The 27,882-nt window shown below is 40.2% G+C and overlaps 1 protein-coding gene across 8 annotated transcripts in view; it reads left to right on the top strand.

Moving 5' to 3' along the window:
- The window catches only part of ABLIM1 (actin binding LIM protein 1), a 104,887-nt gene that overhangs the window by 20,493 nt on the left and 56,512 nt on the right, over window positions 1-27,882 (top strand). For all 8 annotated transcript variants that reach the window (XM_074158905.1, XM_074158904.1, XM_074158903.1 and 5 more), the window contains 2 exons: window positions 10,777-10,903; window positions 12,061-12,154. In XM_074158905.1, coding sequence (XP_074015006.1) covers window positions 10,777-10,903; window positions 12,061-12,154 — 221 coding nt within the window. The remainder of the gene's footprint in view (window positions 1-10,776; window positions 10,904-12,060; window positions 12,155-27,882) is intronic.

Genomic DNA, 27,882 nt, shown 5'->3' with positions numbered 1-27,882 from the left:
GTGTGAGCTTTAGAATATGCCTTTCCAGCCCCCACCATCTCAAACTATTTTATTCCCCTGGTGACCAGATGAGTAGTGACTGACTGTACGCGCTCTCTGGGTTTCTGTTAGCATTAGCGTGTGAAGCAGAGGCAAGTAGATTGGCCATGATAACACATTTACCCTCTTTGATACTTCTCCATTTGGGCATTTTATCAGTGAATTCTCACCAAGGCAGCTGGGAAGTGCACTGATGCGGACATTTGAACATAAAAATTCCTAGTTTAGTCAGACCTTCATTTTTAAAAATACCACACTGGCTTGCATTTCCTCTTGAACACACAAGAGGTGTCGTGGAAGGTCCAGCTGAGAGCAGAGCAGCCGCAGAGAGATCCATCGCACTCAGGGTAGGCACATTGAGGGTGCCAGCAGCTTGCACTGGTGGAGCTCGAACCAGCAGTCTTCTGGCTCAGGGATCATCTTTGAAATTCTGAAGACACTGCGTGTCTTTGCACAGTTTAATACATTTCCCTCGTCAGAGATTTTTCCCTTAGGTATTCCACTTCACTATTTCCACAATAAAGCACTTCAGTAATAGGACTGTTATTTCTCTACCTGAGATTGAGCCTTCTCTCTGTTGGTTCCTTGCCTGGGTGCTGGTAAGGAAGTTTTAGTTATTTCTGATTACCTTTCTGCTGAAAGGTTGGATCATTTTATGATCTGTGATGTGCATGAGCTAATTAAGAAATTGCATTTCAAATAGCAAGTGGGCTTTCTAGATGAGTAGGGAAAAAACCTCTCTATCCAAAAGAAACTGAAGCGTTACAATCACCTAGCAAGAATTTTGATTTGAAAAATGCATCTTCTTTTAAAATGATGGTGGAGACTTTCACAGTTTCCTCTTTTTCAGTGAAATAGATACTTCTAGTGTCCTATATATGCCAAGATATCCAGAGATGATGCTGTTTGGAAAGAAGCAGGGGGGAGATATGTCGACTCCCTTTTCTTTGTAACAGTCTCTCCCGTGGGTTGGAGCATTACAGTACAGCCAAGATGTGGACCAGAGTTTTCAAAATGGCCAGTGTTACACGTGCATGAATAATCTTTGGTGCAGCTGTTCCCCGACCAGCCGGCATCCACGTGGGGATTTCACAATACTGTTTTGTGTGTTTGACCTTGTCTGGTTTGCACATTATGTTCTGGTTCAAAGAATGTAAGTTCTCTGGGACAAATGCTTTCATGCCTATCAGTACAGAGTCTCACAGAGTTGGATCCTGGCTCACAACTGGGGATCTTAGCTCTATTGTGATATAAATAATAAGCTTAATGAACTTGTGGGTGAAAGATATCTTTGTTAATTATTCGATAGCCTTATCTCTTCAAATAAGATGCAGTCAGTAAAGCTCCCAGTAAATATCTGAAACTTCCAACAAGGTTTCGGGTGATGCTGAAGTAGAGCAGAGCCAACGTACCTCACTTGTTGAAGAAGGTGGGCAATCATCTTTTGCCTCACTGCCCAGAAAGCATGGGGAAAGTGAGACTGTTTTTGAAACAACGAAGCAACAGAATGGAGAAGATGCAAATTTATTTGGCAGTCCTCCTTTAAAGACTCTCTAATTCCTAGTGCTGTTTTATATTCAGGACATATAACTGTCCTTTCATTAGATAAAGATATAGGTGAGTTGCCAGTAATGAGAAATAACATCTGAGCTGATTTATAGGCATCAGACTTCTCCATTAGAAATTAGCTGAGTGGGTAAAAGGGATGCAAAATTCCTTTTAGTCATAGTTCTTGTGAAAAGTCTGCAGCTAGGATTTGTAACTGTTCAGCCACATTTGACTCAGTTTTCGTTATTTTGTTCTTTATCCCTTTTTTTTTTTTCCCCAAGCTGTCTGAAAACTCCTTCAAGTCCATAGGGAAGATTTAAAAAGTGAAGGGGAAGAGTTGGCTGGCTGTTTGCAAGCAAGCTATCATCTGCAGTGATTTTTGGCTTTAAAGGGTATTAAGCAACATCCAACACATGATTTTGAGCTCATTCTTAGGAAATAACCTACTATTTCACACTGTGTGTCAAAGCTTCGCAGCACACAGGTGTTGTACAAATACTTGGCCCAGATGTGGATAGGCTTTGTGTAAGACACTAAGCCAAGTTTTACCTTAAGAGGTACATGCTTACAATATCCATAAACTTCAGTGAATGCCCTGGGGAACTTCGCTAGGCTCAACAATTTTGGTTTTGAACATGCATTTTTAAAATCCTGTGTATAATTTTGAATCTTAAGGTTTTAATATATTTTGCGTATAACAAAAATTTTCTTGTTTCATAATTCTTGGCTTAGCTGCTAAAGATACAGAAACACTCACATATCTCTGTGGCAGTCAAGCCTGCATACCTATGTTGAGGTTCTGGAGATTCAGTTGAGAATTTTGGGGACTTGATAGAAGGGGCTTATGTAGTTCTATACCTCTTTTTTTTTTATTTGCCGTAGAATAAAGACATACCACAGACATCATTGTGGATTGATTTCAACCACCGTATTTTAAATCACTGGTTTTAATCATCGTTTACCTAAGAATGCAGGGAACCCTGATTAGAATAACTGTTTCTAACCTTGTTTTACATTTAGATTTTTAATTATAAAAGGCTAATTGATAAGCATGAGGATACTCCATATCTGTACACATTTATTTAAACTAATATAGCCTTGCATAACTTCATCATATTCTTTAACATCTATATTTTTCCCTAATGACTATTTTTGCTCATAATTTATTTCAAGCTCTATTTGAATGGAAATTGAAATTTAATTAGAATGCATAAAATAGCATTGTGGATATTTTTTTTTTATTTCAGAAACTACCTAAAATCTGCTAGGCACATAAAGAAAGTAAATGCATTAAAATATATTTTAATTTTGGAGCTGCTGGTTTGTTGAGGGTAGTTTATAAAACTATTTACTTTAGATCACCATGTCCTTAAAGATTTTAAAAGTGGCAGATCTTATCATACCTGATTTGGTTCATAGCAAGTTTCTTCTCTGCGTTTTCAAGATCCCATTTGGATTTTTAGCTTGGATTTCATTAAATTTAAATTTTTAAATTCTGATTTTAAAGAAAATCCTTTATTTTTAAATATCAGTATTTAATTCTCCCTACTTTAATCCAAATTTGATTGTAATAACCTTGCAGGACAACTACATTTATGACTTAATATATTGAGGATATAGTGGGTCTAAAATTTTACAATGCCTCCCTTTTAAAGAATAAAAGAAGAAAATCAGCATGCATGAAGTGATACAAATTCAGAGAAATTCTACAAACTCAAGCACAGTTCCTTTCTGGCAAAAGCCATTAAATTGTGCCTAAGAATGTGCAGCTCTTCCCTTGATAAATCCTTCCAGTGACACTGGCCCATTTGTGTGATTACTCCAAGAAGATTTATTCTTTTGAAGAATGTTTGCAATTCTTGAGGCATTTTCATCATTTGAATGTCTTTCTTGGATTAATTTTAGTCCTTGCTTATGTTTCATAACAATGGCTAAATTACTCGAGTAGCCTCCATTTACTCAGCTATTTTTTATTTTACAAGGACTGGTATTTTTCCTGCTGCTTTACAATTTGCCTTAGATCCTTCTCTGGAGGTGTATAAAGCATTGTAATAGCCTTTTGGGTGATAGAGACAGAGCAGCGACTGTATTGAGAATACAGTTGTGGCAGCGCAGGAAGTTTCTGATTTATGAGTTTTCCATAAGAAAATTTTCCTTTACAAAAATTACTGTTTTCCAGGAAGGTGTTTTTGGTCCATTTTGCCCATTTCCTTTGTATACTTTTGTGTTACATGTAAATTGGACAGAAACAATTGTGAATAGACTTGTATGAGTGTACTAAATAAGCATTGGTTCTTATTTCTCTAAGCATAACCCCATCTTGAACTTGGAAATCAAAACATGTCCATCTCCTTAGCTTTTACCAGAGAAGTACTAATCCAAGGTAATTCCAAAGAAAGTTCTGGGGGAAGTGCGAGGAATTGCTCAGTAAATGGGTGTTGCGTGAGGAGGCATCAGTAGCTTGGAAAACACAACTGTCAGAGGTGATCTCCAGAGGTAAGAGTATCTGGGAATTGTCATATTCAGAGAGCCCGGCAGGTAGTAAATCAGAAGTCACTTAAAAAGAATGAGAAATGTGAATTAGTTATTAGCTAGACCTTAGTTTGCGATGGGTTCTCAGGGCATAAAACATCCTAAAACTTGTCGTATCTATCATTCCTGTTGCTGGAGGTTATACCCTGTTGGAATTGCTTGTTTTCCAAGAGTAACAATTGAAAATTACCCGAAATAGTCTGCAGGTGAAGAGACACAATGTGCTGTCCATGAGCTGGGTATTAAACAGTGAAGCTCATTTGCGAACTGAGCAATTCACTTGGGGTACTGTGAGTTGGAATTGGGAATTTGAAATCAGTTGCAACCGAGTACTGAACCGCAGTAAAAGAAATACCGGGTAAAGACTACCCTCAGCTTAGATGTACCTGGCTGTGGTTTATCCTTCAGAGTAGTTTTACAGCTGGGACTCTGGGGGTTGTAAGTTGGAAAAAAATCTTTGTCTTTTATTTACAGGACAATTAAAAAACTCTTCCTTCTCCTATTTCATTCACCCTTTGGTTTTCAGTTCAGACACCTGTATGAAGATCGGGGTGAAGAAGGGACTGAGGTTGATGTCACGGAAAAAGGCTAACTTGGTGGTATGTTGCTTGCAGGGACAGTTTGCAGGAGTGAGAGGTTAAAAGTTCAATTGGTTTGGTCTCTTTTGAGAAGGAGGTGTGGAAAGATGTGGAAAGAAGGGAAATTCTGTTTCCTTTTCCTATGTAGAAGCCTAACACAAATGCTTACATCAATACAGAGGGGAAAAATAGAAACTCCTTTGATAAAATAATGTTGTGTTAACAGACTAGAGTTGAGGAACAGCATTCATCTTTCCAAATCACTTTGAATTACATCAGATGATGAAAGAGCTATTTGCAGTAATGATGCATCCAAGACTTATTAACCCGTTCCTCAAAAAAGCAAGTCAATGTTAGGCACTCACAGATGGTTAACAGGGACTTGTGTTTCAAGCAAAGAATGCCAGTCCATGCCATTGTGATTTCTTTCCATGTTTAATCAACTAAAATAATTTGATTTTCTTTAAATATTTATTTTGAAAATATCAGTTTTTCCCAACTTGCCATTTATAATAAACAGTCAAAGCTATACTCCACTTCCCATGGGAAGTTTATTTCCCTCCATTGTACGTGCCCAGCCTCTTATTGTTAGATTCCAAAAGTACAAGGCTGCCTGCATGGGTTTCTTTTGCCTTTAGCAAAAGGGCAATAGTGCACTTTGTTCTGACAAACATTTCCCATCCTTGCATTGGCAAAGAGGAAGGGTCTGGCAGCAGATTTCTTGAGTTACATACTTGGGTCTAAATCCTGGACGTAAAATTCCCAATATTGTATGTCTGTCTCTGACTTGGAGAACTTGTCACTGCCCTGATGATCAAACGGTTATGCTTTAAATGTTGAAAGAATTTATCATACTGTAAACAGACAACGTGAGTTTGTATTTTTAACTTTGACAGAAATACCTTGATGATCTGGAAAAGCCTGCCTGATATTGTCAAAACTTTTAACGTTAAAACAAGGCTTTAAAAGGCATTGCCTGATCTGTGCTTAAAGGGTGACTGAGGAAAAACTCTGGTCTTCCTAACTCTATGAGAAATGATAATTGCGCAATCTTCAAATTACCATGGGAGAATTATTGGGTTGTAAGTTGTTTTCCAAGGTGGCTAAGAGTTATTTACAATTAGAGATTTCTTGACCATGACTTCAGTGATATTTGCCTCTTTCTTCACTTCCAATTCACTGCTCCTCGTGGCTTGCTCTTTAGGTCCAGCTGTGTTTGAAAATGTATTTCTGTGTGAGTCCAATGAAAACTTGTTTGTTTCTTTTACAAATTAAAATAATGATAAAAATCCCCCTCATTCTGCCCTGCTTTACCTGTTTCAGGGCAGAAGCTTGCTGGTGCTGTCTTTATAAAATTAATGTATCTGTGCTTCATAGGGACTGGAACAGTAACAAAAGGAGCGTAAAAAGAGTATTACTTCTGTGACTCATAGGGGTTGTGGCAGCTTCAGACTTTATCTAGACATGTGTTACTGATGGCCATCAGGATTGAAAGGAACTTTTTTGGTGACTTAATTATGCATCATTAAGTCAGACTGCAATTAGCTGTGCTCACAGAGCTAACCCTGCACAGAGCAGAGTTAATGCTCATGGAAAACTCTCCCCACACGTGTCTTTGCATAACCATGTTCGTTAGAACTAAAGCAGGTAGAGGTGACTTCCCTTTTCTTAGTTATATGGGCTGAACAGAGAATGTGAAATAAAGGTATAATTACTAGTAAATTGTCCAAGCAATCCAAACAGGAGTGGGTAAAGTGATAGGCAGTGTGCTTAGGGTTAATACAGCTGGATCAGCTCAGAGCCCACCGCCTGTGCTGTGATCCGGGCTCTCTGCTATTGGCTGAGAGCAGGGGAGGGAGGCAAAGGAAGAAAATCCACCGCTTAATTTAGGCAGTGACGAATGGGTTGCTGTGCAGGATGTTTCACTCCTGGATGTCTGGGGTGATGCAGATGCTAAAAAGGGAAATGCATTTTCTCATCGCATCTTTACAAGCAAGGTGTCATGGCTGGCAGCTCACCCTGGCCTACATCTCTTAGTGAGGCTGCTGAAGATGCTTGGGGGGTGGCGGTCTTAATCACATATAATATAGTGCCATGCTTCTTTCCCTTGTCCTGTCCCCCCACTTTTCCATGCTTTTGGGCTGGCTGCCTCCACATCACAGCCCTTTTGTCCAGGCATTGGCATTTAATTTTGTGGCTGGACACATCAAATATGACACCCTTCTGGGCTATTTTATTCCAGAGCTGTAGCTTGAATATGTTAGGATACATCTTCAGAGTGAGCAGGCCTATCCATAGTATGTGAAGACACAACAGGTATGTTTAAGCATCTCTGGCAGAGAATTGTGTGAGAAGCTTTTGCTTGGCTAAAAAATGGTGCTGTCAGCTAATGCTGTTATGAGAGAGAGTGAATACAATTTTAATACACAATGTCTGAGCAAGTGGACATTGATTGTAGAGGCTGCAGCTGCTGGCGTCACAGGCAGCCCAGGGAGGCTACATCGTGATTTGGGTAACTATATGTCCAGTGCTCTCAGATACAGTCTTTTTTTTCCGTGCTTAGGATGGATTTGGGAGGGAATGCATTATTTTCCTGGCATTCCTGAATAACCTACTAATGACTGGTCCTTACTTAAGTCATACTGCAGTGCTGTTATTGAAAAATGGCTGTCATACAGCTGAAGATTCTGGGCATGGGCACAATACATAAGAACATGTGTTACTTCCCATTTCTTATGAGAATCAGTGCCATGGAATGCCTAGTCTTAAGTCTTCCTTCAGCTCAAACATAATTCCACACAGTGTTTTTTGTGGTATACTTTTCTTTAGATCATATATGCATATAAGAACTGTACTGCTCACTCTGCATTTTACGAAGTACACTGCACTTTCCTCCTCCTCCTCTTTGTTATACTGACACAGCTGAATGTGTGGATGTCCAAGGAATGGCAGTAGGGAAGAAAAATGGGTTATATGACAAAAAGAAAGCACAAGAAAGCTCAAGATCAGGGGGTGCAGTCTGTTAGACCCAGGTATGAAGCCAGAGAGAACTATGGTGGGAACCATTGCACAAAATTTTGGGAAGGATTTTCAGATTTTTTATACCAGTCTGCTCTGGCATATGGTTGTGGACCTCATGGTCCTTTTATTTGCAGTGTGTGCTGGTTATAGGTTGGGCTGATGCAGATTGTTCTTAGTGTCATCCTGAGATCCTGCCTGCATATGCTGTGTGCTGATGATACTCAGCCAAAGGCTTTAATGTGCCTCCTGCAGGCCTGAGATCATAAATAGCTTTTATTTGCAGAATTCAATGAACAAATGGTCTTTTCTTAGCTCAGCCCAGCCTTATTTGCTTTCTATTTTAGGGGGTAATGATAATTGCTAGCTTTTCACGTATATACACCAACTGTTTTGCCAGAGTTAAAATCAAGTTTAGTTAAAAGCCACCTCCTAATAAGACACAGTACTGGGCTGTTAGTTTACTTTGATTCTAGACATTCAACATATCAGTGATACTAGCAGAATGGATGTAATGATGTTAATTTACTCTTGCAAAACACTTCAAGGAACCCAGAAAGAGTAACTAAATGTCATTGTTGATACAGAATAATGAAATAATGTTATCAACCCCTTGTATCACACATGAGCACGAGAGTAAGTACAGCAACACTACCTTTGACTTGCAAGAAACAATTAAACAGGTAGGGATAGTTCATGGATCCCTACTTCCTCCGTGTAGCTGGTTTTGGCACCAATAAAGATGCTGGACTAGGTAGACCTTTTGTGTAAAGCAATTTTTCTATTCTGACTGCTTCAGAAACCCAGTTAGAAGCAAAACTAAGTGCTTTAAAAATCTCTTCCTTTGTTCCATATCTGAGAAATTTCAGCTTCACAAAAGCTTCTTCGATAAAGCTGAAAAGAAAACCCCATGGAAAACACAGCAGATTTTTTGAGGGATTAATGTAACAGGGAATGTATCACAGTTTGGCAGGACCCCAGGTCAGGGATGTGGAAGCTGGCACGGGAGGGAGAAGCGGTAGTGCTAGGAAGCTGAGAAACGGGTGCTGTTTAAAACTGCAGTTCAGCACCCACTGGGGCTGGAGGAAAAATCCCATTTGTTGTCACAATCAGAAGGAGATTTGCATGTTTTCAGATTTAGCATAAGAAAATGCAGGCTGGAAGGGACCTAAAGAGGTGATGTAGTATCCTCCCAAAATGAAAGGCAAGATCAGTGTCCCAAAGCCATCCTGACAGATGTTTGCTTGCCCCCTCCTCAGCCCCTTGCTGGAAATTCCATAGCCTCCGTTGGTGACCCGTTCCAGCCTTTGCTGTCGTTCCGGAGTGGCATGGAGCCTTGAGCTGGCACGGAAGAGCAGAGGGATCCGTTACATGCTGTCAGTCCTTGTCATTTCATGATTTCAATTTGTAACATTTGTCCTCTAGAGCAAAGTCCTGGTATTAGGAAATCTCAGGGTTGTTTCTTGAGTCCGAGTTGTGTCAACAGTCTGTGGCTTGCATTTTATCACAAGATACCATGGTGCTTAGTCCCCTTTTATTTTTTTAAAGGGACTTTAGAAGAAGAAGAATGCTGACAGATAGAGGGATGTCCTGCAAATGGTGACCTGGACAGCAGGAATGCACACCATATATTTGGGGCTCTCTTGGCCCATTATTCAGCAAACGAAAGTCAGGCCCTTCGGTGTGAAAAGGAGTGACTCTCCTCTCATTATCAGTTGTGATAATAAACTTGGACTCACCCTTTTGCAAGGTTTGGTGTTGCCTGGGCTGTGAACCCGCAAGGAGATGAAGGTTTTCAGGCTGTACCTGTTCAGTCAGCTTGAGCAGTGCAGCCAGGATGATCTTTTTCCTGGTGCCTGGGCTTTAACTGCTCAGATTGCTCTGTTGGTCTCAATTTGTTGCTATTTGTTGATGTTTCAGGCATGTGGAGAGGATGTTGCATTCACCGAAGGAACACTGAGTTTGGGAATAATAATATATGGAAAATCCTTTGTTCCAGGCTGCCTCCTCTGTGGCTTCCATGTGTGCCTCAGCTGATGGGCATTCCCTTTCTGCTTCACTGATCTTCCTGGCCTTCTCTTCCCTCGGTCCCTCTGTCCCCTGAGGCTGGGCACAGAAGCTGTAGCTCAACCCTTGCAGTTCAGTGCTGTCTGCCACATCAGTCTCTTCAGATCTTACCATGTGCTGAATTCCCCCTTATCAGGAAATCTCTTCTTTTGAATGGAGAGGAATGGGAGCTTGGGGCTGAGCCAGGGATTTCTGGTGTGACATAAGACGTTGTGGCATCCTCTGGGACAGAGGGCATTCAGTGCTCCTGGCTTCAGGTTTACATTCTGCCATCAAAGAGTCTTTCAGAATTGCAGTAAAAAGTCTGTGTCGACTACCACGGTAGTACCAAAATCCCTGAGTGAGTTTCCTTATGCCTGTTACGGACCATGAGAACTACAGTTCCCACATCTGCAGGTGGAGGACAATAATCCCTGCCATGCAGCCTTCACTGCTGTCATACTGCTATCACCCTTGCCTTGGGCCCTCCCTGAAAAAAGGTCTCTCCCGCTGGTCCCAGCAGAGCTGTGCCACCGCCCCTGAGCTGGGTGGACACATTGGGCTTTGCTGCCACCCAACGGGGAAGCGCAGAAGTCCTGGTGATGCTCACCTAGCCTCCTTATTTAGCTTCATGTAAGCAATCGAGATTTTGCTAAAAGCAAAACGAGAAAACCCACTGATTGCTCTGGAAGACAGGAACTTTTCTGAGTGATAATTTATGTAGCTCGTTCCTAGAAAAATCTGAAGTTTGTACAGAGCTTGCCTGGTAGTCCTTGAATCATAAAGAGCATGAAAACCAAAAGAGGTACTTTCCCTCTTCTGCTGAGTATGTCTATGATGATGAAGACTGAATCTTTGTACAGGACCCAAGAAGTGTCTGAGGAAAGGAAGACATATCTTTGTGTTGCTGTGTAATTCTCTCATTTGGTTACCAAGTGTAGCAATTGGTGGATCGTTAATGAGGTTTAATGAACTAAGTAACTGTCAACAAATGCATTTATATGTTTATTTGCAGATTGTGCTGGCTGTGGAAGAGACATAAAAAATGGACAGGCATTGCTGGCTCTGGATAAGCAGTGGCACCTGGGATGCTTTAAGTGCAAGGCCTGTGGGAAGGTCCTAACTGGGGAATACATCAGCAAGTAAGTAACCTCTGCATCTCTTCTGCACCCTTGGCGTGAATTCGTGGTGTCAGTGAAGAAGAGCTTGCAGCAAAGGTTGCCTTGTGAAATCCAGTTTTGACCACCTTTCCATATATACCAAAATCTTTGTTCCCAGTGAGAGCTGAGTTGGGAAAGGAAAGTAAACTTAAAAGAGCAACTGAAAAGTGGTGTTTAATGATACTAGTCTGTATTTAATACCAATATGGAAGGGATTATATCTCCATGTTCCCACAAAGGGATTCGGTGAACTCCAGCATGTGTTGTCTGTGTTAGCCAGATAAAGCTTTGTGCCATTTTGCATCCCAACATGCGATTTTGAGGAAAAAATTAATAACCTGTCCATTGCTTGCTTTTGCTAGAGAATAGAGTAAACGTGGTGAAGTGTTTGACCTGAAACTGTGTTTCTCATCTCCATATAAGAAACTAACAAAGAGTTTTGAGCGGAAGGAAGTGTAGAGGAAGAGTATGGGGAAAGCTGGTGTAATGATAAAATCGAGGGAATGAAGATACAGTCTCTGTTCCCCTCATACAACAAAGAGAAAAGGGAAACTACTTTTCACAAACCTGCCATTAAAGGGTTTAAAACGTTTAATAAAAGGTAATATCTGCAATTTCTCAAAAGAAGTTCAGTGCCTGAGAAATACTCCTAAGCTGACTAGTATTTCCACTTTTACTCTATGTTCCTTGTTAGTACTAAAAAACTACATAACCTTTCACTTACAAGTAATTGCTTATACTCTTGCAGACTACCAAAGATTTTTTTGCTGAAGTCAACAAAAAGTATCTGCCTATGATAAAGACTCTGATCTCCTCTCATCCTCCTGGACATAGTTCCCGTGACTCTCTAGAGTTGGCACCACCTGTAGGTGGAGAGAGTCTGTTCTAAAGACTGAGATATACTTCAGTGGTTTGTATTGGATGCCTTTTCTCAATGGAAATTTAAGGAATAATTCTAAGAGGCACTAATGAGAATATAATTAATTTTTTTTCTACTATGAAATATTTCCCTTGAATTCTCTCACATTTTGGTATTGCTGTATGTAGGAGTTCTGGACTGAAGACAAGGGAAGAGTGTAAGTCATGCTGTAACCTGTTTATTAAAAGGTGGTTTGTAATTTGTGGATTTTCTTTTTCAGAGATGGCTCTCCTTATTGTGAAAAGGACTATCAAGTTCTTTTTGGAGTCAAATGTGAAGCATGTCACCAGTTCATTACTGGGAAAGTCCTAGAGGTAGGTGTTTTATAAATTAGAGTTTAAGAATTGGGCTATGCCCCATTATGTCCTCATGCAATTATGTCTGGTCCTAGGCCACATGGGTTGACTCCAGCTTTAGTGATTTTTAATAATCCTCTTCTTATGGAAAAAAGGCCTTTACATAATAAAGTTTGTGGAAGAAATGGAGAACCACGAAGAACTGCAGTTACAGGTGTATTTTGCGAAGAAGAAACTGGATATACTGGATGTTTTATAGTGAATAACAGAAAATAAACCTCAAAGTATTACAGAAATAAAAGCAGCTGGAATTTGCTAGTGAATATGTATTACAGGTTCTCTTCTTTGTGTCCAGTCTACCACAGATATAAGATGTGTCATCCCTCATAGTTTCAGGTTTGACATAGAAGTGGTATCAGCTTGTGGTTTCAGTTCTGGAGGTTTCTCTGGTTCACTATTCAGAATGTTAACCAGGATGGTAGCACCAAATGAGGGACTTGGAATCTGTGTGGACACCTGGTGCATTTGTCACTTCATCTACTGAAAGGAAGTACAATTTTTTAATTAGCCAGGCTGTTAGTCTGCCTGCTTTGCAATGTGTATCTAATTCCTTTGGAGACCCATACAGATAATTAGTGAGAACAGTCTGAGTTTTCCCTTGAGTAGGAAGGCTGTGTCTCTGGCTTTAATCTGGTGGTCTGCTACCATCCACTTATCTGTTCCTGTCTACTGATGTCTACAGTTTAGTACTATGTATTGGTGACACGGTAGTTGCATTCCAGTGCAGGAAGCACTGCAGGAGAGAAGTAATTGGATTTGTGAGCTTGGGAAGCATAAAATAATTCTAAGACTGGTTTAGATGCACAGAAGTGCTCTATCCTAAAAGCAATGCAACCTATGCAGAGGCATGGAGATCAAAATGCTATAAGAGGAGGTTATTGGAATCTGTGGAGAACTGGGAAGAAATAAGATACTCCTATTTAGAGCCTGTTGTGTAGTGGATGTGACTATAGCAAGGTTGCACTCATGTTACTTGTCCTAGCATCAGTGAGAAAGAAGCCTAGCTTTTTGAGAGGATTGTGAGCTGTATCCTTTCAGAACTGAATAAATTGAGACTAAGGAAAGATTAGTTCAATTGAACTAGGATTTAGCTCTTCATCATAATCTAAGCTGAAGTTCATGTTATCAGAGACGTTGTGCCCCGGGCTGAACATTGATGCAGTCCTTTTCGCCACAAGGTTGCTTTGTTACTCCATAGTTCTTACTCTTCTGATGGCTATTTATTATCAGAAGAAGAGACAACATTTTGCTGAAGCAGTGAAACACATCCAGCCGCTTGCAAGGATCTACCTCTTCTAAGAGTCAAAATCATAGGAAAAAGATAAAGATTTTTCCATTTGACCTAGCCCCTGCAGAATCAAAGTATGTTGATAAATTAGAAACAGATCTTTTGAATGATCTTATCAATACATGGAAATATTAAGCATGCTAAGTTCTAGGTAAGACTAGAAATTTTGCTTAAATATTTGTGGCTTTCACTGATTATCAGAGGCACAACCCATAATAACACAGTAGAGGGCGGCAATAGTTCTCAATGTGTAACTAACACCAAACTCCTCTAAACTTGAATTGCTCGTATACTGCAACTCTTTCCTAATCTGTTAAATGCCATTTGAAGGCTGACTCCTATCTGAAAGGTGTAGATTGGACAAGTCCTTAGAAACTTTCACCAAAAAAACTAATACTGCATGATCAGGGAGGCCATTCAAACATTGGCTTAACTGCATTGCAGTATACAGTAGCAGCCCAGGTAGTCCATCAATAGAGTTCTCCAGGTATCATCTGGGAAGGCAGCTGCAGGAGAGACGTTCAAGCACTTTCTGTAATCACAGGTGGTGCTTGAAAAGATCAGAAGATACAGGTGAGCAGCTAACATTCAATAATCGGGGCAATTTATCAGAACTGTGGGCTAGTTTCTTGGCTCCTCCTAGAAACATTTTACATTATCAGAGATGCACAGTTCTAAAGGGGCAGTGCTAATGCCTTTAAATTAGATTAAAGGAACTAATAAGTCAAAACTTAGGATGAGAAAATCATGTATCAGCACATGTGTCCCCTTGGGGAGAAAAAGTAGTCTAAAGGATGACATAAATCCTCTGGTAACAACAGAGATGAGAGATCGGAAGCAGCGACAGGGCCATGGAGATAATTCACAGAACAGGATGCCACAGTTCAGGGAGGGCAACAGACCTATTTGGGAAGGGACAATTAACAATCTCCTTATCCTGTACAGGAAATCACCCACAACCTTCCAGTACACCTGAAGTTTTAATTTAGATAAAGCTTGAGATTCTCACAGGAGGGTTACTGTCTTCCCTCTTTGTTTTCTTTGGCAATGTTTGGGTATTTTTGATGATTTATATCATGTGTGTTGTCTCTTGTCCTGCTGCCTCTCTTGGGAAGGAAACAATGTTCTTGGTGTGAAGTAGCGCAACCATAGGAACTGTCTGGGTAGAGGTTATGGCATCACTGACCAGCCCAAGTTATACCTACTAACTTCTGGTGGGAAAAAAACACAACTTCTTGTATTTTGCCTGTGTTAATAAAAATAGCAGTAGTACATTCTCTGATCAGTATCTTTCATTTTACTTGTCAATAAAATAATGTGTTATGTCAGGAGCAGAGTATACTGTTTCATCATCTTCATCCAAAGAAACGATTAGAAGAGATTGGAGGGAAGTATATAGTACATTGTATACAAACACTTCTCTCTAATGGATCAGAAGCAATTATCAGCATGCCATGGTAGTGCTGCTTTATTTTCTGTTTATTCTTACTACGTCTGGGCCAGTCTATAGAAAAACTGAAGGGAAATGAAAGCATGAAACTTAGCTTTGGGTACACAGAGGCTGGTGGTATTTATTTTTCCAGTAACAGAGTATTTTTTTTATTTAAAGAGAAATTGAGGTTCTTTGCAACATTGCAGGCTTGGAGTTCCTGCTCATTTGTTATCCCTCAGTATGGCTCAGCAGCTCTGAAAAATCAAGCTTTCAGTCTTCTGCAATGAAGAGCCAGCAAGAGAGACAACCACGCCTCGTGGACCTAAGAGTCCTCATCTCAGAAGCATCTCGGCTGTGCCCCTGGTGGGCACCCTCAGCAAAGCCTGTCAGAAAGGCCAAGGTTTGAGTTCAAACCTTGAGATTCAAGCCTTGAGCGGATGGACTTCCTCCAGGCGTTCCCTAGAGGTGATCCCTCTGCTCAGTTTCAAAATGCATTACTGTAAAAACAACACTTATTTTACTAATATCTACATATCATGGAAGAATTCTCTGTTTTCTAGGACATAGATCTAACAACTTCCAATAGTCAAGAAAATACACAGTAAAAATACCACGTGCATTTAAGTCAGCTGAGATATTTCTCATGTATTATTTGGCTCATAACTTTCTGTGGGAAATAGTCACAGATAGAATCATAGAATCATCTAGGTTGGAAGCGACCTTTAAGATCATCTAGTCCAACCATCAACCTAACTCTGATAAAAAAAACAAAAGAAAACTGTACAAAAAAGAACCCCCACATCACTAAGCTGTGTCTCTAAGCACCATGTCAATCCGTCTTTTGAAAACCTCCAGGGATGGTGCCTCAACCACTTCCTTGGGGAGCCCATTCCAGTGCTTAATAACCCTTTCAGGTAAAAATTTTTCCTAATATCCAATCTGAACCTCCCCTGGTGCAACTTGAGGCCATTTCCTCTTGTCCTGTCGCCTGTGACTTGGGAGATGATAGATGAGTGGATGCCAAACCAATAATGTACCAAGTATCCAATGTGAAATGATATTGCAACTTTCTTGAGTATAGCGGATACTTTAATACTTGAGTATATCAGGATAATGTTGTCAAGGCAACAGAGATCAGTGTTCTTCCTTGTGTTTCTCCAGCAGAAAGGAATCTTTATTTATGAAAAATTACTCATGTCCAATTAACTCTGGTGAAAAACGTTTTTATCAGGCAATAACAGCATAGTGAGAGTGAGGACTTTCACATAGACTTTCCACTAGGCTATTGTGTCATAGCTTCAAGGCTTGCCTATTGAAAGATGCCCATCTGATCCTAGTCCTGCAAATTTCTGTGTAGACGTGTAACACCACAAACCTAAGTAAACTTCAGCACGTATTTAGCTATTTCATAGAATCACAGAATAATTGGAGTTGGAAGGAACCTTAAAGATCATCCAGTTCCAACCCCCTGCCCTGGGCAAGGACACCTCCCACTAGAGCAGGTTGCTCAAAGCCCCATCCAGCCTGGCCTTGAACACCTCCTGGATTTGAAAGATTCTGGCCTAAATAATTTTTGTCTAATGTGATTATCATACACAATATAACTTTTCCTTCCAGGGCTTAATTCAATATATGTTAAATTAATGAGAAGCTTTCCATTGGCTTCAGAGAATAGTGGATCATGCTTATATCCATGTAATTAATCTCCGCTTATCCAAAATGTTTTACAAAACTTCTCTAGTAGCATTCTTTTAGTTCTGCAGAAAGAAGACATCAGGGCAGAAACAGGTGGATAATTTACATTAAATCATGCAGAAAGCCTGAGAATAAGATTCAGGTCTTAGAATTTTCACTTTTTTTGCCTGTTACTGATATGAACAGGATTTGATCTCATGATCTAGGGCTCAAGATGTATATATCCACTATCATATCCATCAACCATCTTGCTACTCTACCCATTTATTTTTATAATACTGCTTGCTTAATATTCATGAGCAAATAAAAAGCAACGGTGTGATTTCTCCTGGCACTGCGTACCTCGAGGTCCTGTTCCGATGGGCTGCTTCCTGCCCTGTGTTTGTTTCCTGTGCACTGTTGGAACTTGCACCCCACCTTGTAAAGGGTGGCATAATGCCATTTTAACAGATGGAGTTCGAAAGGGAAATGCCAGGGCACCAGAAGGCTCCCTTGACTTCAGCCTGCAAGGTCAACTTCTAAATGTGTTTTGATATTGTAACTTATGCTGAGCTTCCCCTGATTTTAAAGAGGGGTGGTGATTTAAGAGGTGGTATTTAACCTGAAGGAGGTTTAGTACTTGTAGATACTGTTACTCTAATGTGGCAGAATTTTAAGATGTCTCATCTGTGCTGCAACTAACTCAGAGAGATGTCAATTCTGAGACACCTTGACTTCTGAAGTTAGAAATATATAACTATAATTATAGGGGTAAAACCCAAAAATCAGCAAAAGCTGCTATGGTTGTGTAAGGAAACTGTATCCATATTTAAGAGGCAAGGAATGTGAACGAGAGGAGCCTGTAAGTTTCTTCAAGTGTTGTTTTCAGAACTAGATTTAGAAACATGTGCTGTGAGGGATTCAGAGAAGTTTCTGCTGCTTCTTTATGTGTGAATGGGTCTGTTCTAAATAAATAAATAACAACTAAATGACAGTAACAACATTGCTGGTTCCCATACCAACTGTAAATGCTTTATCCAAACAATGCCTGTTTCTGTTGTCCAACGATGTGCAGAAGGTCAACACTTAACCATGTAAGCAACTTTGTTCATGTGAGTTAGTATTCAGATGCTTCAGTTGATTGACTTTCAGGGAAACTCCTACATATTTAAGTAATTTATTTTAGGGAGGTTTAGGCTCACAGCTCACATGAAAATATCACCCTTCTCTGCAAAGATGCCTGCAGCACAGAGTTTAGTTAGATACCTCTGTACATTCGTGCATCTGGTCCTGTGTTCTTATACCCATATGCTTTCTAGATTGAGAGTCTCTTAAAACAAACAGAGATTTATTTCAATTCCATTCAGAAATGTTAAATGAAAGATTACCATATATTCTTCTGCTGAATTAAATATTTAGCAGTCCTGTTTTCATAGTGGTTATGCAGGAAGTATGACAAACTGTGTCATTTACCGGATTTTAAATGATGCAACCTGTACCGGTAATACAGGTTGAGGTGATGTAAAATTTTAAGCACTTTTATAAATTGAGAAATTGATGAATTGAACAGAGACTGATGATATGGTGGATCCAAATGGGTTTGGTTTTGGTGGTATGTTAAAGTTGTGATAAAATAACATCCCTGAAGAATGTATTAACATTCTGGTTTTGTAGTGCTACACGTCTACTGCTTTGGCTGTCTTACAGGCTTGGGAAAGACTTTGCTCTCAACCAGTATCTCCCAGTCACCATTGCCATCTTCACACACCATAAAAATGCAGGGGAAAAGGCTACAGAGCACACAAGAAGCAGTTGTGGAGCTTAGTGCATGCTTTGTTAGTTCTCTTATTTGCTTGCTTTGTGTATAATTTTACTGCTGTTACTATAAATGGGAAAACTTGAACATGTTGCCTGACCGTCCCAGGTAAATGGTAAGAAAAAGCAGAAGCCCGTGCTGTGATTGCTTGCCCTCTTAGACAGGTGTGTGCTGTAGACCACAGGGTTTTTTTGATTATGGGAAATACCTGTTGAGAGATGAGATAGGGTCAGTGCACAGGGCCCACTGTAAATTCATCAGATGTTCATAGAATGCGTCTGAAGTATCATCTCATGCAAAATGCAAAAATAAGATAAAGGGTTACAGGTACCAGCGTGAGAAGCGGCCCCAGCACTCTGCCTGCACTAATCTGAATTGGACTACAATACAATCTCACTGTAACTGTTTCTGACAAAACTAGACTAACACCCAGGAGGATGTATAAATTCTTCAGAAGCCGTGGAAGTTAATATTTAATAACTTCCAGAGAAAGAGAGCGCTGATTTCATACTCAGCAGATGCCTCTTCCCCAAGGAAAAAATGCTCTGAATTGTATCAACATCAAATAGTGACACACAAGTGATGAGAAATGGTCCTGCCCCTGCCTGGGCCGGTGCTCTTCCCCCTTTGCTTTCTGCAGAATGGGTTGGCTGAGTTCCTGCTGGAGTGGGTTTAGTGTGCAGGGAGGGTTATTCGGTTGTTGGGGTGGGTGTGTGCCGCGGAGCGCCTGAGCGGGAGCAGAGGAGGAGTGAGGCTCGGGGCTCTCTGCAGTCACAGGCGCTTCGCTCTGAGCAGCTTCCATGAGAGCATAAACCATCCGCACATCGCTTCTGGTGATGCTCCAAGTTTGAACGGAGCTGGAGGGAGTCTGTCTGCCGGGCTGAGGAGAGAATGGACTTAGACTGAAGAATTGCTGTCAGAAGGTAAACCCCTTCCTGTGAAACTAGATCTGAACTGGAAAGGGTCATGGCTTTCTTTGGGGGGGCAGGGGGAGATAAGGGTGTGCAACTTTGTGATGTGAATGAATAGTTTGCCAGTGGTATCATAATAGGGTAATTGTACTTTTGTCCTTGTGCACCAGAAGGATTTTTTCAAAAGGCTGTGTGTAATGCTGTGGTTTAGATAAAGCGAGTGCAGTTAACGTGGTTTTAAACTGCCAGGAAGAGAGGAGAATGGCAGAGAGCTTAGGCTGCTTCTGATTGCAACTGATTGCTGCTGTATGGAGGAACAATACAATTCTTTATCTTTCTTAATATAGTTTGTTGACTCTGTTGATCACTTCCGGTGATTTGTTGCATAGAAAAAAGGTTAGAGTTTGTTTCTAGTTTCCCTGCCTTTTTGCTGAGACGTGTTTTATCAGTTAATGTAGAACACTGATTTATTTTTTTTCCTAATGTGGTTTTTTTTTTACATAAAAATGGGGAGTTGAAAAGTTTAATAATAACTCAGGATATGGGTAAATGGTTCAGGCAGGTTGTCTATGTAGCTGAGTGGCAGCATAGATTTAACTAAATTTAGACTACCCTTCCCTGATGAAAAATATACTAAATGTAATTGCCTAGAAAATCACACCATGCACAGGGTCAAAAATTTAGAATAAATATACTTTAAAAAAAAAAAACAACGTAAATTGTTTCATGTAAAAATCTTTCTAACAGGATTTTGGCCATTTCCACACCCTCACCATCTCAAAAGATTGAATTTGGCAAGAGGGCTATCTGTAGTTGGGAAAGACTTGACACATAAAGATGACACAAGAGTATCTGAAGTTGACAGAGCCCTAACAGAAGTTGGGTTGCTATGGCAGCATAATCACAAGGCATTAACTTCTCAGCAGTGGTTTGGAAACCATCCTTCAGTCAATTTGAACATCAATAGGAAGGGGAGGAATGTTGAGAGGATGTAGGGATGGTGAATAAGAAGAGCAAGTTGTAACAAGTAATTTGAAAAAATAACCCATTAAAGCTTCCTTATTGCCACAAAGGGATTTGTGAAATTTTGCAGGTGCTTATAAAAATGTGGCTTATCTGTATAAATTGCTTTCTTGAGGACAGTGTTGCTGATTATGATCTATATTTCCTAGCACAGCATCTTTAGCTTTTACCTTTTTGATTTAGTTAAATATTCTCTAGTGTGTTTCTTGCACTAAATATTACTGAATATCTTCTGCAGGCTGATAAAAATACCTTATAATGACATTTCAGTAGAGGCTTTTGTATTAGTATAAAGTTTCTTGCCACCAACAGCAGCCTTTGTGACATTTAGCCATTGCATGTATTCCAGTAACAACAAAAGGTACTTAAAACAAGTAGCTTTTTCACGTCTTAGACTGGAAGTGTAAGTTACCTGGATGACTTTACTTTTTTTATTCCATAGCTGTATTAAGAATTCAGTTGCGTGGTTGTCACTGCAGAAACACGGTCTTGGAACAGTCTGCTTTAGGGAAAACATAATACTCTCTTTTTATTTTGTAGCTCCCGTTGCTGCTTCTGTTCATCTTTTAAACCGCTGCATTGCATTTTAATGCTGCCTGCCACAATCACCCACAGCACAGATATAAAATGAAGCACCAGTGTGCTTACACACCGAAAAACAAAACTTCCTCCAGTGTTGCAGTCTCACTGTCAGTTGGGACGTAGCGTTAGGGGAATGTGAGAATGCACTCTGTAGCAAGACAAAAAATATGAAATTATTTCAGCCAGTTACTTATTGTTTCTCCTGGATTGAGATCACAATGAAAAATGGATGAAGTGGTGAAATATTTTTTTGCAGGATTGTGATCTTTCATTTTAAAGTCCCACTTTAAGTCCTTAAGAGTGGAGAGTTTTCTACTGACTTCTAGAAGAGCAGGATAGGACTTAGACTTGTCCCCTATAAAAAGTAATTGTTGGGAAGAATGCAGCAATAACAAGTTTGAAACTTGAGGAGAGGAGAAGAGCCTGTTGGGGCAGGTCTGTAGCTGTCACCTGTTTGTAACAGGCTCCATCCGGGTATTGTGTGCAGTGTTCGCTCTGGGAGGACTCTGTCCCTCTCTCTTTTATCTCCTTTGTCAGGGTGCTTTCCTGGGTGGGGGAAAGAAAGAAAAACAGAGGCAAAAAAGAAAGGTATGTCTGGAATCTCTAGGGACTTTGATGTCCACAGAATTAACACCTGTCTTTACTGAGCAGGTGTTTTACAGTTGAAGAAATATAATACACAAGTATTTTGTGGGTGATTAAATGTTTGAAATGACCACCTGGAGCACAAAATGGGTAGACTTTAATTACATGCTCATGCTACATAAGAAGATCATACAGGTCTAATAGTTCTTTGGATAGATATCTGGGATACATGACATTCATTACAATCCTGTTTCTTTGTAAGAGAGGGAAAAAAAAGCACACAAAGAGATTCACCTTTTCATCACAAGCAACACAAACACTGGCATTCAAACTGTGAAAGTAGCTTGGGATGTTTTGTTGTATTGCAGAGAGCTCTGAAATGAGTATCATAAATTATTTGAGGATGAGCTAAAATGTTAAGAAATTGACTTTTGTATGTAGGATTTGGAGAGAGAGATTTGTTATGCATACAGCTGGATCTGCTGTTCCTTTGAAGTCTGTTAAATAGTTGCATCTTGGCTGGAAAACGTTTTTTCCTAGCATTGAGGAGACTAAGAAGTGAGGCAGTCAAAAACTTTAAGCAGACTTATCTCAGCAGCACCCTTAAACTACTGTTGAGGCAACAATCAAGCAGACCCTGTACTCGGCTGAAAACTGAATGGCAGCAAATGATGTTAGGTATCCCTTTCTGCTGTTTGTCCATCACCTCTTTCCTGCTCGTTACCATATTAATATGTTGTATCATAATTATTTTGTTGGAGCAGTTTTCCCATGGTAACTAGGAATCTTAATTTTATACGGAGCTGAAGAAAACAAGGTAGAGAGTAAAATCTCTGCGTCTTGGCCCTGACATATTGTGATGGGATTTTCATGTCAGCTAGGATTCAAAAGTATGCTTGCCTAGTTTTACGTCTGTAATTGGAAATCACGTGTACCAGCAGTGAGAAAACTGACAAAAAAACTACAGGAAAGACATTGAGATTCTGGAGCGAGTCCAAAGAAGGGCAACAAAGCTGGTGAGAGGTCTAGAGCACAAGTCTTATGAGGAGTGGTTGATTGTTTAGGGTTTGTTTTATTTTGTTGCTGATTGTTGGTATTGTTCAGCCTGGAGAAAAGGAGGCTGAGGGGAGACCTTATTGCTCTCTACAACTGCCTGACAGGAGGATTTAGAGGGGTGGGGGGTCGGTCTCTTCTCCCAAGTAACAAGCAATAGGATAAGAGGAAATGGCCTCAGGTTGCACCAGGGGAGGTTCAGATTGGATATTAGGAAAAATTTCTACACCGAAAGGGTTATCAAACATTGGAGCAGGCTGCCCAGGGAAGTGGTTGAATCACCCTCCCTGGAAGTATTCAAAATAGGGGTAGACATGGTGCTTAGTGACATGGTTTAGTGATGGTTGGACTCAATGATCTGAAAGGTCCCTTCCAACCTAGACAATTTATGATTCTATGGAATTGGACAAAAAAATGGACTTCTGCTAAGAAGAAAAGGTTCTGCCTTTAGCAGAGTACATATTGGTGGTCTGACATTTATTCAAACTTGTTCTATTTGAAAAGGAGACAACTATTTTTCTGCGCCAACTGTCCGCTGCTTACCCTGATGCCCTTTGATATTTCCATTTTAAATTTAGTATAACATAAACATTGTGGCTAGAATTACAAAATGTCTGGATGTAGTCAAATCCAGACTCATGATTATAAATGGGTGGCTCTGGAGTTAAGAGCAATGTGATTGGGAAGAAAAATATTTGAAGGAAATACATCCCTTCCCCAGATTGTCATCTGTTGCTTGTTGTGACCTTTTGCTGGAGGAGATTTCCAAAGGTAGCAGGTAGCATTTTAGTTAAATCAAGGATAAAATCCATTCTTTAGACTTTTTAAAGCATTACTGGATCAGAATAGTTGGAATGATAGTGACTTTTAGGATTAGTTTGCTACAAGAGCAGGCTCTAGTCACTAACAGAATAAATACTCCCTGCTTAATTCACTCCTAACATGTTTTCCTATTAGAATAATTTATGAGTCTGCCAGGTACAAATTAGCATTAATTGAGTGCTTCATGTCTACTTTGTTCCTTACAGGCTACCTTTGTTTTATATTCTCTGATTATTTTCAACGGATGTACTGTGTGTGACCTCATGCTTAGTTTCTTTCCCCTCTCACTTGGCCTTCACAACTTTTATTTCTCTGTTGTTCTTGGGACACTCCCTCTGAACTGACAGCAGACATCAGAATGGAGACCAGGCTTTGCGAAATCACATGCCAAAGGTTGCACAGTTCCTGAAACAGCCTTCTGACAGAAAACTGGAAAGACAGTTTTGTGTTAGATGAGCAAGAAAATCAGCTACAGTTCTAGTGGTGTGCGACGCGGAGGTCCGGCAGGGTTGAGAGTTGGAGAATTTGAGTTCTCTGCTTGGCTCTGCTGCAAGCATTAATTTTGATCCAAGGTGAGTTGCTGAATCTTCCAAGCTCTCACTTGCTTCATCAATAGGAAGTGGTTTGCACTTGCCCACTGACCAGGTTGACATTCATTTTGTCTAGTGCTACACTGACCCATTTTCTCAACCTTCCTCATCCTATAGAGCCCCATCTTGGTGCTGGACTCTCTGGGTCAGTAGCAATCCCAGTGCTGATGCAGCACATCCAGCCCCAGAACTTCTGGTGTTGCACTTGAACTGTCTCTCTGAACCACAAGCCACATCAAGAAAAACTCCATCCTAGCAGCAAAGCTCCTGCTGAACCAGGAATTTTGCTACTTAGCCAAGACAGCTCTCAGGAAATTTTTCAATGTGAGCTGATTTAACTCTATTGGAAATTTTTCCAGTATAACCTTAGACTTTAATTGACCTTAATTATTCTGCTCGTTTGGTTCAGACCTGTGCTCACTAAGAGCAGTCTGATGCATGAGTCAAAGCTTCTCTCTGTGTAAAGCCCTTTGGAATGGGTTTTGAGGTCAGGGGGACTGCTTGACTTTCTTTTTTCAAAATCATAGAGATTTTCCCTAGAGACCAAATGAAAACTTATCATTTGGGCGATTATCCTGCAGTGTGATTATAAGAACACAAATTTTCCCTCTTGCTGCTTAAATTACTTTTTAGAAACTGATTTTGAAGTTAAGTTTGTCTAACCAGCTTTTTGCTTTTGTCATAGTTTTTTCAGTGGGTTTGAAAAGCTCATGCTCATTCCTGCTATTATCTCCTTACTTTGCTTTTAATCTCCTGTCCACTGTGAGCTACTCGTCTCTGAAGCCTCTCTCGGAATAATGGTTTGACTCTGAGCCCTTCAGGTTTGCAGCCTAGGGCTTATGTTGTTTTGTGGTTCTTCATTGAACTCTGTTCTGTAAACCCAATGTATCCCCTCGTCTGTGTTATGATGGTGGTGTTGCAGTATCTTTATATCCTTTGTATACATGACAGCCGTTTCAGGTACTTGGAGAGCATTTTCTGGGAGAACATTAATGATGTTCTCAAACCGCATCTCTCAGTTGCTGTTGCCCACCACAGGGCCCTCAATCTCACAGGGCCCTGCTTTCTTAAACATTGTGTATTACATTAGACTATTAAAATATACATGTTGGGTTTTTAGATAGCTTAAACAGTCCTTGTCTTTGAGTCATCAGCAGATTTACCAGGAAAGGTTTTGTATTCTTGTCTTGGCCAGTAGTGGAGGTACCCCATGCTGTGGGTAGAAGGAAGTCATCTCAGAGGGATCTGGCTCAGCAGAGCCTCCCCTGCTAACACATCCATCTGTCACAGAACTGCCCCGCTACAGTTTTCTTAAGACTCTTGAGTACAGATTATTCAAGTCTCCCAATATGTAAATGTTGACTCACAGCAAACACTACTTCAATAAATCTTGCTCAATAAACAGTATCAAACAGGAAAAATATCTTGAATGCCGATGAGAAAGATACACCTCCTGAATACTCCTGCCTTTTCTCTGTCATTTTTCATAATTTTTCATCTACACCTTTCCAGGGATCTTTGCCTGATCTGTGATTATTTTTTTTTAATCTTTTTTTTTCTGTTTTGTTTTCATTTATAGTTTCTCAGTTCTCATGATTTTTCTGTGCGTCAAGCGTATGGACCATGATGACTTTTTTGTTTGTATTTTAGAATACATAATTTGGGACTTTCAGTAGGACATCTTAAAAATTCCTGGGTTTATCCTGTTATGGTTACTTTAAGATCTAGGAATATGTACGTTCCTTTAAAATTCCACATGCACGTATATATGTGTGCACATATAACTGCTCTTTATTTCTGTCTGTCTATAAATGCAGTCAAATCATGATCAGAATGTGGATAATTGCTAATTTTTGGAATTGCAAATAACCTTTTAATATTAGGATGAGGTCTAGTATTTATTACCTGCTGTCAGGTGCAAGACAATGATTTATAAAATAATTGTTGGTTTTTTGCTTAAGATACAAAGGAGGTTTGTTACTGACTTTTTCAGCTAAATTTCAGCAGGTTGAGGTCAGCTCTAGTTCTGCTGACTGACAAAGCTGTGAAATATCTTCTCATGTCAAAAATCCATGCTGGACAAAATGCATTCAAGATAAAGGAATATTTAGTTCTCTAATGCTTTTTGAAACCTAAAGATTACAGAAGACATAGAAAGTCCACACCTGTACTTATGGACTGGACCTGTTCCAGCCTTTTTGAGAAATCTAGGAGGGATTTGTATCAGGCCTTGCCAAATACCTGCTGCTGAGAAGTTCAAAATTAAAAAAAACCAAACCGAAACAAAACAAAAAACAAAAACCAAACGTGCAATAAATATGGTTTAACAGAAAATGAAATGTTGGATGCTGGATCTTGCCCTCATATGTACCTAAAATAAGGGTAATGGAGGCAGTGAATTCACAGATTTGTATTGTAATTAGATTGGAATGAAACTTAATAAAATCTTGTACCTATATTTCCCCTGGATTGTTTCTGATTAACTACGTGTTCACATGTCACTGGGATTAGGTTTCTCTGTGTATAAGCGTAACCCAGGATCCTGACAGAGATGTTGTTGAAATCCTGGCAATAGACAGTAAAGATGTGGTTGCTATTGCTTTGCTCCCCTGAGCTGCCCACGTTATTCTAACTGGCCACTTCGGGATACTGTAGGTACATTTCTTAGTTCAGTGGAATTACCTTCTTTGCACTGACCTCCAGCTGTCAACTGCGTAGATAATGTAAGTTCTTAACTTTGGTTCTGCGTGTAGCAATAGGTGGATCTGCCCCATGAAGACAGAATTAATAGCTCCCATAAAGACCACGGTTAGAAGTTAAGCATTTCACCCGCGGGTGCAACTTGCTCAACGTTGGATGTTGCAGGAAAGTAAGAGCTCAAAGCAGAGCTGGCAGTGCAGTCACAAGTGACTGTGAGGATCTTACTAAAGTAAGTCCAGTTGATGTTCAGCTGCGATGAGGACTGTTTCTTCATGCCAGCAGAGCAGTTGCACAACTGGGGATTTAGCCCGAGTCATTGCTCACGTCTTTGCTATAAGGAAAAATTATATCCCAAGCAGCTAATAATTGCACTGCTATTAGCTGCAACTAATGACAATATTGTATGCTGATGGAATTAAAACTAGTAACTTACAAAGTTTATTATAGTCTGTCCATTAAAGAATACACTAGCATGATATTGGCAGTGACTGTTGGGAAGTATTTTTATATAAAGATCAGAGACCAGGCATGATTTAACAGTGAAAATGTTGATAGCAGGAGGACAGGTGCAGTTCTGGCTTACCTAAGGCAGCACAGCAATCGGTGGAAGGCTCTGAGGGTCTTCCACGTCTCTTGCATGCACGTTGTCATTCAGATTTACAGTCACGGCCTCACACTCCATTTCCCACTGTCCCCCAGTGTGGTGTCTTGTGTCTTGCAGCCCCATCAGCCTGGGAACTGCCAGTGTGAGCTCTGCTTCCCGCTGCTCCTGCCTCGCTCAGCTTGAACAGAGGCAGAGACTGTGCTGAGAGATGTTTCTGTTGAGATACTGTGACAGTAGTGTTAAAAACAGCTCTAGAAGGTCCTAGTTTTAAAGATACATATCAAACAAGGATTTATCAGTCTAGAGTATTTTCAACGTTTACATTTTATTACACTTCCCTTCCTTTGGTAGTAACAGAGAAAATTATGGTAGATTTCGAAGTCCTTTGGAAGCAAAGGAGCTGCACTTTTATTTTTGTATCTGAGCACAGATATTTGTAGTGACTTGCTAAACAGATAAGAGCCTGGGAAAAATGAGTGTACAGTTTGGGTCAGGATGTTATTAGAGGCAAATTTGGGTCTTCATAGTGTTTGTGCTGTTCCAGCCGCTCATGAGATCACGGAAGCCTGCAGAGAAGGAAACAATGGAATTTGATGTTATACCGAA

This window comes from Numenius arquata, chromosome 15 (genome assembly GCF_964106895.1).
Source record: "Numenius arquata chromosome 15, bNumArq3.hap1.1, whole genome shotgun sequence".
In the NCBI taxonomy this organism is placed as follows: Eukaryota; Metazoa; Chordata; class Aves; order Charadriiformes; family Scolopacidae; genus Numenius; species Numenius arquata.
The sequence above is the reverse complement of the archived record's forward strand: the minus strand, read 5'-3'. Positions and strand labels throughout refer to the sequence as shown.